Source organism: Buteo buteo, chromosome 9, assembly GCF_964188355.1.
Source record: "Buteo buteo chromosome 9, bButBut1.hap1.1, whole genome shotgun sequence".
Lineage (NCBI taxonomy): Eukaryota > Metazoa > Chordata > Aves > Accipitriformes > Accipitridae > Buteo > Buteo buteo.
In genome coordinates this window covers 44,804,577-44,818,209 of record NC_134179.1, presented here as the reverse complement: position 1 = coordinate 44,818,209, position 13,633 = coordinate 44,804,577, and the positions used below count along the sequence as shown (strand labels likewise).

At 49.1% G+C, this 13,633-nt stretch overlaps 1 protein-coding gene across 3 annotated transcripts in view; it reads right to left on the bottom strand.

Moving 5' to 3' along the window:
* MLLT6 (MLLT6, PHD finger containing) overlaps window positions 1–12,813 on the bottom strand; it is a 46,909-nt gene extending 34,096 nt beyond the window's left edge. For 2 of the 3 annotated variants that reach the window (XM_075036450.1, XM_075036451.1), the window contains exons 1-6: window positions 12,687–12,813; window positions 9,033–9,112; window positions 3,987–4,041; window positions 2,280–2,389; window positions 1,714–1,817; window positions 912–1,005 (exon numbers count right to left, since the gene is read on the bottom strand). In XM_075036450.1, coding sequence (XP_074892551.1) covers window positions 912–1,005; window positions 1,714–1,817; window positions 2,280–2,389; window positions 3,987–4,041; window positions 9,033–9,112; window positions 12,687–12,795 — 552 coding nt within the window. In that variant the 5' untranslated portion in view covers window positions 12,796–12,813. Of the gene's footprint in view, window positions 1–911; window positions 1,006–1,713; window positions 1,818–2,279; window positions 2,390–3,986; window positions 4,042–9,032; window positions 9,113–11,425; window positions 11,879–12,686 lie in introns of those variants that run through there. The other variant, XM_075036452.1, reaches the window with a different exon arrangement.
* Between the last annotated feature and the right edge of the window lie 820 nt (window positions 12,814–13,633).

Below are 13,633 nucleotides of genomic sequence, written 5' to 3'. Positions count from 1 at the left end.
TAAACGGTAGCAGCAATGTTGCTTAGACAAGCCAGTCCTCCTGAACAGCAGTGTCTAGCGTCAGTTTTGAGCAGAGCATTGGGGGTGTGTGTGGAAGGAAGCCCTGTTCTCAGACTCCAGGCACTAGCAGAAGTCCTGCTATCTGTCTCAGCATCAGTAAACTTGATACAGAGCTACACTTGTGTCAGATACTGAGGGTACCTGAAGGGCAGGGAAGGTGTCCCCCAGTTTGGCTTTGAGGGGAAGCTCAAGACATCAGTCACTGTATGTGACAGCACTGATAAGCAGGAAGAAAAGTGGGAAAAGCCAGGAACAAAGGAGCCACTGAGACATAAAGCTGTAGTGAGAGGATCAGTTTGCTTTTTGCTGGAGGGAAGAGAGCAGGTGTCTACTAATTATGCAGAACAGGAAAAGGGTTCCTCTTTTTCCTCTCAGTACTGTAATTAATAGGGGAAATCCTTTGCCCCAAATACCCCTCAAACAGTGAATGACTCTGTGTCTCTTCTGGGCTGTCTCTGTCCTCAGGCAGAAGTTCTGGCTGTTCCGTGTTACCCTCCTGCCCAGGGTGCCTGAGCCATACCCCTAATTCCCTGGAGCAACAAAGATCGTGGCTGCTTTCTTTTCTTGGGACTTACCTTTCAGCCATACAGAGTGGGTCAGGGAAGCCAAAACAGATGGGAAGAATTCAACCCCTAATTTTGAAAATGGGTTTAAAGCTGCTATAGAAATGCAAAACATAAATTAATCTTTATTCCTAAGTGACTCTGAATGGCTGAAAAGGGAAGCAGGCTGCAGGCCTTGTTTATGTGTTCTTGGTGTTTCTTACTGCTCTGAGCACAGACACAATCTAGGATGAATACAAGCGTTTTATGTCACAAAAAAACCTCCACTGCAGGGATGAAGAAACTCACCATTTTATTGAAGTGGTACTTGCAGTAGCCACAATATTTGACATTGTCGACTTCTAGGACTTCCTCTTCACATAAGAGGCCAGCCATCTGGGCACTGAAATACATGCAATTAGGAGGAGGATAAAGCAAATTGTACAGCGAGACCACATATCCCATCAAAGGGCAAAGAATAGTTCAGAATACCCAGGCAGGGTCTTGAAGTTTCCTGTTCTGCTCGTAAATGGTAAGCAAGGAGGGGAAAAAAGTTCAGACTATTTTTAATTCATATTCAGATCTTCAAAATTGTCAGTACTTTTCTAGCAGATTGTTTTGCAATTTTTGTTTTTCTTAAGGGAGGCTGGGAGACCAGTAACAATTCCAGCGAAAGACATATCATGAGCAAGGATCCATGTAAAGCTGGGAATCTCCCTGTTCTGCTGCTAGGCAATGTTGTTTTCAGGCTGCAAGGGTAGGTGAGGATATCAGCCCTAAAATCACATCATCTAGATGATACTCTTGCATGTGCTCTGCTGGAGAAGGAACATTCCTGGGTTGTGACTCACCTCTTCTCTTCTTGGATTCCACATAGTCTTAGGGAAATCCCCAGCCTTCGTTCTCAGCAGGGAAGGCTCACTGCTGAAACCTCAGCCTTCCTGGGGAAGTTCCCCTCACAAACTCAGCAAGGATGAGATACTCCTTGCACAAAATAAACCCAGGGTGATTAGCCCAACTCCCCACACAACCCATTTAGTGCGGCCTCAAAGCCACAACAGCAAAACCAATAGCTGGGGCTATTCTTGGGGTGATGCTGTGGGGAACTCACCAGGTGACATGGAAAGCTTGCCGGCAGCCGTGTCGGTTACAGGCCATGCATGCTCCAGAGGCTGCTTTGCTCTCCCTGCCCTGCTCTTCACAGATGTAGCAGGTCTGCAAAAAAAAGGAAAAGTGCTCACTCAAAGAAGCAGACAAAATGTCTGCTTCACTCTCACTGTTCACCAGGAGACAAAGCCTTCAAGAACTCATAACTCTGTGGCTAGTCATCTCCCTCCTATGACAACATCTGGGTTATTTCTCAGTGGCATGCACAAAACTCATGCATCTTCTTTTTCTCCCCAAATAACAACTGTGTCAGATCAAAATGTGGATTAACCAACATGCAACTCCCAAGGTGGAGATTGCTCAAGTTGCAGGGAGTTGGGCAAGAGAAAAACAGAGGACCAAAAGGGTATTTACAAGAACAGGGATTTACTTTATAAGTTATTTTTAAAGGAATCTGAGTACCTGGAAATTCAAATAAATTGGATGGGAGATGTGGTAGGATAAGATGACCCCAAAAAGCCAAAGTGGGGTAGGTACACTTGGGGCAGCAGGAGAAAGAGATGGCCTTACCTTGTTGAAGCGGTCGTGGGGTACATACTGCAGGACAATTGGCTCCATGGTGAGCACGTTGGCAAACTGCACCTCTGGGATGTACAAAGCACAGACGACATGGGCCCACCCTGGGGAAGCAAACAAGACAGAGAGCGGAGATTCACATGGGACAACGCAGAAGAGTCTTAAACTCAGACAGGGCTGCAGACAAGCATGGGAGGGAGAGAACGAAGAGAGTGTAGGAAGGGAGCCAACTTAAGTTAGATGTTAGATTTGAAATACTGCTTGTTCTAACTTGGTTAGGAATCAAATCCTTTGTGGGTGAAAGATAGACGGATACCACCTCCAGATTAAATAAGAAAGCAGAGATTTCTTTGGGAAAAGAAATGTGCAACGCTCATCGTTCTTAAAAGCACCCCCTCAGGACTTGAGACCCGGAGCTGAAGACCTAACCAAACCCAGGAAAAGCATCCAAGCAGTAAATGATGCTGATGGGAGAGGTTTGACATGTAGTCCCATGCCACTGTAAACAAAGCTCTCTTTACTGGCTGTTATCAATGGCTAAAGAAGGCTCTTTTTCAGCAAGCCAAGTTAGATCAGAATCTAAATCCACCAAGACACTCCCCAAATCAGATGTGTAAGTTGAAATTCCATCTGGTCAGCAGAGAACTGAGAAAGTTTGAAGGTCAGGAGCCTTAGGGGGCTGATCCATACCAGTATGGCTACTGCACTGGAAGGATTTAGCTAGAATTAGGATGGATTCACCTGGGCAGGTGGAACCAAACTTCATGATTACAGAATCATACAGCACTGTAAGTACTTGGGCTATATAAGTCTGTACAGTGACACGGTTGTAACACTTCTTGTGCCAGTCTACACAGACCTGATCAAACCATGCAGTAACATGTTTGGAAGAAGATGCTGTGTTATTATAAACCAATCCCCCAACACAATACTTGTGCTATTGCACTAAGGCTCTTGGCACTTATGACCAGCTCTAGCAGATGCTTCTACAAAATATCCTGGACTTAGCACTTCTTCTTTAAATATGGGATCTATCAGAATAAAGACCTCCTTGCCTAATTTAACCCTTTGTGTATTAAGGTAAGTGGCAGGTAGGTACAGAAGCCTTTCTAAAAAATAAGATTTTGAGAAAAATTAAGTTTGATCTATACAGCCAGCAGCATCAATAGCTGCAAGCTCTGACAACTGAAATCAGACTCCACGGTACTTCACAGCACCAGAGGCTGAGAAGCATCAATGATGAGCAGATAAGACCTGCAGAGAAAAACATCTTTACTGCGTCCTGTCCCTGCTCTCAGATGGGTACTCAAGGCTGAGGCTCTCTTAACTCGAGGATCACACTGCTGCTGTGCAAGCGTGCAGCAAATAACACTGCAACTTCCACATTTCTGTAAACAATGCCAGATCGTGCACTGATTCCTGCGAGGTTAAACTCAAGGAACTGCACACTTCAGGGACTGTGCTCTGATGCCAGCCAGAGGGCAGGCAGGTTCCCCCCCCAGGGAAAGGTCTTCTCACTGTGGAGGTTTCAAAAAGTGAAGTTTTTCTAAGAAAAAGGTAGAGTGTTTTCATTCCTCTGGAGCCTCCAACCTTCCCTTTCTGGTGACATAGGCTCAGAAATGAATTATTTTGCGCCCGGGACAGCTGCCGAGTCCCCAGAAGCTCTGCATGACATACCCGGCTCTGCGCAGAGGTACTCACCTCCGTTGTCGGTCCGTTTCAGGGCTCCATCTTTGTGGGGACACAGTTCACATCTCTTGAAATTAAGCAGAAACAACAAGTTTAATCTAACTCCCAGGGGCGTGGGGCCAGAAAAGAGATGATTCATTTACAACATGGTTATGAAAGATGGGGCTGCTTTCAAAGAGAGGAAGTGGAAGAAGGGCTGAGGGCGGTTTGGGTGCAAAAAGATACTCTGACACAGCTCAATATCGTCCTGTCTGACGGGGACGCGTTTAAAGCCTCAGTCCAAGAGCCACAGGGCTACAAGCAAACCTTGACTTGCACGGGGCTTTTAAAAAAAAAAAAAGTTTTAGACTTTGTGGTTGGGGAGTAAAACTGAAAACCATGACTCAGAGAGCAGAAGGCAAATAAAAAGAAGCCATTATCTATCTTGGTCTCTTTCCTTCCTTCCTTCTCTCGTGACATTTTTTCCACTCTCATGAGAGGCGGGTGAGGCTGTCGTGACATTTTTGCTTGCAGGGCGTGGGGAGCCTGGCCCCAATAGCTGGGACTGGCAAGTGGGCACCCTGCTTTCCCCCAAACCCAGCCTTGGGGGTGGCTGAGGTGTAATGGAGAAGGCGCGAGGGGAACGTCAGCACCAGAGAGTCCCTGCCGCCCGGGAGGGTGGAGGAAGCTCCCTCAGGCGCCATCATGCCGGGCGGGAGGCCGCAGGCCCAGCACCGTGGTGGGCTGTGAGGGACGGAAGCGACCCTGCGCTCCTTTCCATGCCCGGCCACTAATGGCTGCTTTTGGGGAAAACCGTGAGGGGGAGACATGTTGTGTCCTCCACCGGGGACCAGCAGCCGCAGGGTGATCGGAGATGAGCCCCCCTCACGCCAGGTCCCCCGGGGCAGGGAGGCCTCCGAGGCCAGTGGCGGCCCCAAACCTGCCAAAGGGTCTCCCCTCACGGCCAGGGCGGGAACGCGCCTCACCTCCCCACCACGCACACCCAGTGAGCAGACAGGGAGAGTCCGGCCAGGCGGGATGGCAAGAGCTGGGGAAACCCAGCGCCACGGCCCTCGGCGCCATTCCTCGCCTCACAGCGGACAGCGAGGCCTCACGCTCGTTTTTCCCGCCTCGCTAATTTCAGCCCTGCCCGGCCATCGTCGGCCGATCGCCACGTAGCCATAACGCCCTTCTGAAGCGTTGGTGGAAGGTGGGGTGGTTTCGGGGCGCGTTGCCACACATGGGGGAACACGCTCCCAGCCCCGAGGGTTTCTCCTGGGTTGAGCCGCCCGAAAACGGTTGCTGTCTTCTCATGGCATCACTCAGGGAAAAATTTCTACGTGCTTTTTGTTTTCTTTGACTTTAAAAAAGGCCCGAAAACCTGCAAGGCGCAAAACTTTTCCTGCCCCAGTAGAAACGTCCGATTTGTTAAAACAAACAAAACAAAACAAAAAACCCCCTGCTTTTCTGTGAAAAATGTGCCTCATCAGAAAGTTTTGAAATGAGGTGCCCGGTGTCAAAGCGAGACGGTGGCCTGAGAGCCGCTACGAGTGTGTGGGACCTGGTGCTCTCGCCTGCCCGTGCTTTGCCGTGATTGCGCGGCTCTGGCAAGTGTAACGGGGCAGGTGCTCCACGCCACGAAAAACACCGATATATTGAGCAATAACTGGCCGTGAGCAAAAGCCTCTGCCACTAAGTAGTCCCTGAGGACCTTCCACAAAGGTGGTTTTCCTCAAGCAAGATTTCCTCTGCTGAAATTTTACCTCCTGGACAGACGGGCACAATAAATAGGATTGCAATGCAACGGGCGGCAGAGAGGCTCAGCCCGATCCTTGGAACACTTTCGTGGGAGTTAAGCGTGTGGGGCTGTCAAACGGGCACCTTTGGCAAGCACGAAATCCCCGTGATAACATATAAATAAGAGATGAGGGGACAAAGACCAGTGCTGTCGTCAGCAGCCCACCTAGCTGTCCCTGCAACTTAGTTTGAAATATGGATGGATGACCACAGGAGGTGTTTCTCACCGCTCCTGGTTAGGTCCGGGCTGCCAGAGGGCTGGAGAGCTGCTCTCACAATTACTATGGAAAGCCCGGCAAAGCCAAGACAGAAAAAGAACTGGGTTAACTGAGACACTGTAATAAGAAATTTGCACTTGAAAAGGCCCCTCCGCTCTCCCCTCCACCCCTCAGATCAAAGCGGCTCTCCCACCATGCGATTAGCAAAGCTCTGATTTTAACAAGAGGGGTTAACAGCTCCATCGGCCCCACACAAGACTTTTAATAGCCCTGCCTCGAAATGACAGCTAAAGCCTTCACATGATCCCTCACATGAGTGCCCTCTGGCCATTGCAGCTCACCGGGCTTCGTAGACAATTTGATTACAAAGTGGATGGGCTTTCAGTTGCTTACTGTAAGCACAATAGCATCCACAGCATCCTTTAGGGACATGAGCATCTGAGGAGGGGTTATGAGCAGGGATTAGTGGCACCTCTTCCTTTTATTCAACCTGCACAGGCCAAGGCAGTCTCCGGGGGTTTTTATTTCAACTCTGGGAAAAGAGCAGAGCTTGGCTGATTTAAAACAGGTTGTAATGGGGAAGGTTAGAGCTCCTGACCCTTGGGGCTTCTAACTCCAGGATTTACCTACCACCAAGCGACTACACCTGCCAACTGAAAGTTAGGGCTCCTGAGCTCTCTTTCCAAAGCTGAAGAAGGGATGGAGTCCATCTCTCCAAAGGAGAGACACAGAAATCAGGAGACCTGTGTTTTAAAACACTCGTGAAGAAGTGCAATATTCTCCACGCCTCTGTATCTCATTTTCAAAGCAAAAGCATCAATATTTAGTCAATAAATATGGACAAAGCTTGTAAACTGCTTTAAGATTCTTCTGTGAAGGCAGATGTGGAAAGAAAAACATCATTGTTTTTCAAAGGAATTTACCACGCAGTCATTATGAAAGAAATACGAATATCAATTCATCCTGCTGCTTTTGTCAGTGTATTTTGCACTCAAATAGCAGCATCTCTCCTTCAAGATCCTCAAGGCAGTGTCTGCAGGCCGATAACGCCCCTTTTACAGCTGGAGAAAGCCAGGCACAGGTAGGTGCCGTGAAACCCCAGGGCAGTGGAAGAGTCATACCCTCCAGTCTCGCTGGACCACGGAGCCCAAATTCAAAGTGTTTTAGTAACAGAGCCATGCACAGATCTCATAAGACCTGACTCATTTCCCTTACTCTGATCATGCTGTTCTCTACATCAAAGAACTAGATTCTTTTTAAGTATTTACCCATCTGCGTGTCTGTTGCTATGACTGCTGGTGTTTAACTGAAAAGGTGAGGGATTTAGATAGGAAATCATCCCCAGCTCTGCTTAGGAAGGAAGATTATCACTGTTCAGTTATTATAGTAGCAGGGCTGAATGCCACAGGACTGAATGGCATGACTGAAGCCCACCACGCATTGTCTAACAGATTTCACTGAGGGTGAGTTAAATAAGGAGCCACCTGCAGGGGTATTGTTTTCTTGATACCTCAGAGGCAGTTTGGAGTGTGTAATGTGCACGTGAAAAGTTACAGTCCTTGCAACGAGCACAGGTGAGGAGGACTTGTGTGTACATGTATTACTACAGCTTACATTGAATTGTAGCTAACACTGAAGAGCTTCTCTCTGCCTGCACGGTTGGGAGAGCCGGGGGAAGGAGGCCCATGAAATCCAAATTCCTTTCTTTGCTACGAAACTATCTGCAGGATGTAAAACCACTCAAAGACACATTTGATCTTCTTTACTGCAGCACACATAAAAGCAGCATCTTACAATGGGAAAAGAGCTCAGGTCTGAAAGTCTGGTCTTGTTTACACTCCCACTTCAATGAGGAATGAGTTAATGCAATGTAGAAAGCATGGTACAGATACCTAATTCCCCCATTCGCTCATCTTTGCCAAGTTCTTTGCCCATCTGTGAAACAGATTAAACTTTTGTACTGCAGCAAGCAGAGAGCCCAGCTGAGATGAAGCACGCTATTTGCTCAGGCCTGCACAGATACGCACATTCAGAGGTCACCTACATCAGTTTCGCTAGGTGTGTACTTTAGAAAAGATTTAGCTAAACCAGTTCCGAAGGCAGTGCAGGCATTAATAAATGTTGTTTGTGCTGACTGAGGCCTTCTGTACTTAAGGAACGCCGAAGTTTAATTTAAATCCATCTTTAAGGAAGCGAAGGGAGGAAGCTATCCCAGATTTACTGTATGGCAAAAGCAGCATCTCTGGCATAACTAACATGTGAAAGATCTACACCCCAGTGCCTCAGTAGTTGGTTGGTGCAGCCGTATCTGATAAGGGCTCGCATGGGAAGTTATTGCAGAGTAGCTGGTGTGCTATAAACTCGCAGCCTAGCCTACTGCACAAATAACTTCACCACATAGACAGACCTAAGAGGCAGTCCTGGCCTGATTGTTTCCACTTTCCTGCCTCACCGGGAAATGCCAGAATTAATTAAGAACATTTGTAAAGTGTTCTATACTGCTAAATTGCTACTTAGACAGAAACTAAACCCTGATCCAGCTTCCTGTCATTTTCTCTGCTGTTTTACAAACTCAGAAGACTTTATGCAGGAGACTGTTGCTGCGAGATATGAATGCCAATCCATCCTGTCAGTCAGTATGATAACTATATGACAGTATAGCAGCATCTCAGGTGATGCCAACTTCCCTCCACTCCAAAACTTCCTGAGGAGCTGAATAGAAAAAACAGCAGGGAAACCACCTTTTAGAAGAATGCCATTATTTTTTTAAAAGATTGAGGTCTCTAGACTCAAAAATTTTGTCACTGATAACTTGCTTAAAAGCACCTCTGGCAGCATCTTCATCAAAATGGCTAATAGCATTGTATAAAATTGCTTGATACAATTATTCCTATTGTACAAACAAGATATAGCAGGTTACAGGCAGAGCTGGGATTACAATCACAGTAGTGCTGAAATGCCAGGCTCTGTCACTTTTGCTAGGGGACCACACTGGTTCCAGCAGAGACATGAAGGGCATCGAATGAACCTATTTAGCGTAAGTACAAGCATGCTTCGTACTCACCACCCTGGCGGCTCTCTCTTGAGATTCACATTTCCGACAGAACCAGGGTCCGGTAGGAACCTGGACAATTCCATAGCAAGCTGGAAGAAAAGCAAAGAGAGTTCACTAGACCATCTGTAAATCAACTGTTTAATTTCTCAGGTGTATATAAAAGTTTGCCAGAGCTGTTATCAGTCAGATATGGGTGACAAAACCAAAAATTACAACTACGCAGCATTTTATTCCTCTTTCTAGTTTCCATAGCCAGCAACAGCAGACTGCCTTTTGCAAGGGGTCCAGTGTTATACATTTATTCCAGTTTTCAAATAAGCTCATGCCCAGTATCAAAAATTCTTATGAAAATGGGGCCTAAGTGGGAATCAAGTGCTTCATAAACTGTGTCTAATTCTGGTCTAGCAAACACAAATGGAACAATCTCTTACCCCTTAACTTTTCAAGTGTCACTAGTGATCTAAATATAAAATTATTAAATGGATGGCTATGAAGCACCTTAACCATAATTAGGACTAAGAGAAAATCTCAGCATCATGAAGGAAATCATCTCAGTGAGAATTCAGACAGACAGCAAGCGAAACTCCCATTTCTTCTGCACACCCTCAAGTCTGTAAGTCACACCCAGCGGCAGCCTTTTGCAGCATGCTTCCAAGATCACTGAATTCAGGCTTTTTAGGACTACTCCTGGGAACAGGTTCTGTGTCAATGCAAATTTCCAGCTGAGCAAAGTTATACCACGCATCCCTCTTGCTTTCTACATCACTCTTGATGCTCTCAGGGTCTCCCTCTGCAAGCTGCAGCTCCCAGTTCTCTAAAATTAGCTCCCTTCTCTGATGGGGCAATGTGGCTTGAAGACTGTTCACCTTCTTCGGCCATCTTCACCATCTAACCATCCCAGGATGGTCTTTGTGAGTCCCAAAGGAAGCGTTTCTGACCCTGAAAGGGCTCTTAGCTACAACGCAGGTGGGTTTAAAGCAACAGAGGCTGGTAAAGATAGTGGTAAGAAGTAAGGCTATGCATCTCAGACGAGGGTATTGAAGTCTCCTAGGGAAGAACAAATTATATCTTCCTTATTCCACCTTCAAATGCAAACTGGCGGTTGGAATGGAATCCCAGTCACTTGAGACATTTGAAACTAGGTTGGACAAAGCATCTGAAAATATCCTGCTGGAAGCAATCCTGTGATGTTCCCTGGGGGATGGACCAGACACGACCCGCAATAGGTTCTCTCCATCTCTCTAATGTCTATTATTCCACATCAGCCAGGAAAACGAATGCAATTGTAGAGTTAAACCAAAAGAGCTGACTGCAAGATGAGCCAAGGCGTACACATAAGAAAATAGAAACTACATGAAAGCAATGACAGAGGAGCCTGCCTTGGGTCCATCTTTAGCAGTGGGCTTAGGGCCAAAAGCAAGCACTCAGCTGGAGCCAGTGCAAGCTTCTGTGCCCACTGCTTCAAAAAGGAAGAAAACAAGGAAGAAAACAAGGAAAAATGCGGAACATAAGTAAGGCAGAGTTGAAAATATGGTTTGTAAATGTTCTTAACTATCTTATTAGAGTCTTAATTCGCAATCAGATGTTTTTGTTAACATTTTGATTTTTTTACTGGAAGTGTAAGATTTCTAACCATCATCACAGGAATGGTACTGATATTTTTAAGAATCAGCCCTAATGTGTAGCTATAATGTACCTTTTAAAAAAATACAGGGTTCTCTATTTAACTGTACAATCATTTCAAAAGGTAACTTTGGGTTTGCGGATATTCAAGCAGCACAAAGAGATACCAAACCCAGTGTATGATTGCATGGAATGAGACTAGATGACCCAGATGATCCTTTACAGTGGTTTGTTTCTATTTAAGAAATAAAAGCCTACCAAAACACTACACTACTGCTAGGTTTATAAGCAGGCTTTAAAAAGAGGGTTCAAGAACATCCACTACACACTGCTACACTCCTTATGAATTACTATATCCTGAAGGACTCTTACAAGACCTAAACAGACAGTTGTGTTTCCAAACACACAAGCGGTGCCCTCTCTCAGACTTTTCTAACATGCTCCAACTCTACCAAAACAATGCTACGCGCCCGCTTCCCCGCCGCTGCAGCAAACACATCCAGTCTCCGAACCTGCGCGGGCCTAGAAACAGGCACCCTAAAAGAATAAAAGCATTGTACATTTGAAACTGTTCTCACACATTTGAAACTGTTCTTGCCAGAAAACAAAAGTGTTTATATTAATCTTGGGAGCGGGCATAAGGATGCCGATGCCCTTTATCTCTCTCCAAAAAAGAGAGCTATGATCTAGCATGGGGTTTGATAAATAACGGGAAGAACGGAACACTTACACCAGCAAAATTCAAACCGAAAGAAGTGTCCCTCCAGAGAGACCCTTACATGCTGCCGGGTCACTCAGCCTGGAGAGGTTGCCTGATGACAGGAGACACCCAAGCATCGCTTCCGAATGAAGAGAAATCCCCCGCAAGTTTTGCTTCCTCCTTTTAACTCCTCTTCAGTCACTTGGCTGTAAGCGACTTCTTACTAAAGCCGTGAGCGCGGACACACCAAACACATGAAAAGCTAAAGAAAGCCCAACCTACAGACCCAGAGACCTGCGCCTGACAGGCGGGCAGAGGCAGAGCAGGACACATTCGCAGCTGGAGACAGGAGCGTGCATCAAGACACCGAGGGAGAGATTGTACAGGAAGAGGCTGGAGATGTGCTGGTAGATGGATAGGATAATAATAGATGGGAAAACAGACATGCCAGATGAGACCAGAAATCTTCGTGTTATTCAAAACAAACCAACCAGGAAAATCACCGTGCCTTTCTGCTGGATTTGAACGAAAGCAAATACATTTTTTTTTAAATTTTTTTTTTTTTTTTGGTGTGTGTTCGGAGACCCGAGGACAAACTTTCCAGTCCAATACCGTATGTTAGGGGCGTGCTCCAAGTCATTTAAAATGCAAATAGCCCATATCTCGGGGGGGGGAGGAGGAGGAGGAGAAGGAGAAGGGCTGCCTTCCTCCCTGCCCTTGGAGGAGGCAGCTCCGGGCCCCGCGGCCGCCCCCGGGGGGGGTTACCCGGGGCCATGTGCGGCAGCGGGCCGAACCGAGGGCACCGGACCCCCCCGGAGGGGAGAGGGGCTGCGGTTCTTCCCGACCCGGCGCTGCCCTCCTCCCGGCCCGGGGCTCGCCAGCCCGCCCTTCCCGGGGCACCGGGGAGGGGGAGACCGAGCTCCGCCGCCCCCCCCCCCCCCCCGCGGAAGGAAGCGGCCGGCCCTCGGTAATGAGCACCCCCCGAGCACCGAGAGCTTCGTGCCCCCACCCCGGGGGGGGCTAATAGCCAACTCCGCTCCCCTCCTCGCCCCCGGCACACCGCGCTCCCCCCCCCCCCCCAACCCCCACCCGGCTCCTCCGCCGAGCCAGGCCAGCGGCGACACCGTTATTTTGAACAATAGGGATAAAACAAAGCCCCCCCCTCCCCTCACACCCCCCCCCCCCGCCGCCGCCTCCGCACCACCACCCCCACCCCCGGCCTCCCCGGGGCGCCCGGGGAAGAAGAAGGAGGAGGAGGAGGAGGAGGAGGCGGCGGCGGCGTCTCCCCCGGCCCCGCTGTGCCCCGGTGCCGGCGGCGGGCCCCCCCCCCGGTGCCTTACCTTGGTGCACCGCCACATTGCAGCCGTGCCCGTCGCAGTACACCAGCGGGTTCTCCGCCCAGCCCCGCTCATCAGAACAGACACAGCAGCCTCCCACCATCTCCTTCATACTTCCATGAGGGTTTCCTTCCCCCCCCCCCCCGCCTCCCTCTACGCACACACTCCTCCCTCCTCCTCCTCCTCCTCCTCTTCTCCTCCTCCTCCTCCTCCTCCTCCTCCGCGCTCCCCCCTCCCCGCTCGCAGCCTGCCTTTCACACGGCCGCCCCGCCAAGGGAGCGGGGTGTCCGATCCCCCGGGGGGCGGCAGCGCGGAGCCGGGCGGTGCTGGGGGGGGGACCCGGGGGCGGCGAGCCCCCGCCCCGCACGCTCGCCCCGCGCCCATGCACACGCACGGGGGGACACACGGACACACAAACCCACTCCCCCCCCCCTCCGCCTCCCGCCTATACAATCATGGCAGCGCCGCCCGCATGCTCCGGTAAAATTTGAGGTTCAGGGATTGCAGGCTGGTTGGGTCGGGTGTATTTCTTTGCGTGCCTCTGGGCGTGTGAGATTAAAAAATTAATTTTTTTTTTTTTAACCCACTCCCCCCCGCCCCCAGGCCGCTTCTTTCTTTATGTTTTTGCTCGCCCCCCACCACCACCCCCCACCCCGAGCAAACCGAGTAGGAATCCGAGTGTGCACCCGTGTGTGCAAACCGCTGGATGCGTGCCCGAGTCAGTCAACATGGATCGCTCCGGAGTGATGAGTTGGGACCGTTCCGTAAATCCTATTATCTCTGCAATTCCTCTCTGACAGATCGGGGCTCCGCGAGCGCCACCGCCTGTCCTGCGCTCGGAGGCTCCTGGAGGAGGTTTTAACCCGTTGGCACCTGTTTTGTTCTCCTGAGGGAGAAAAATGCCCCTTTGGAGGTTTATGCCCAGCAGGACAAGCGTCAGAAATCGGCTG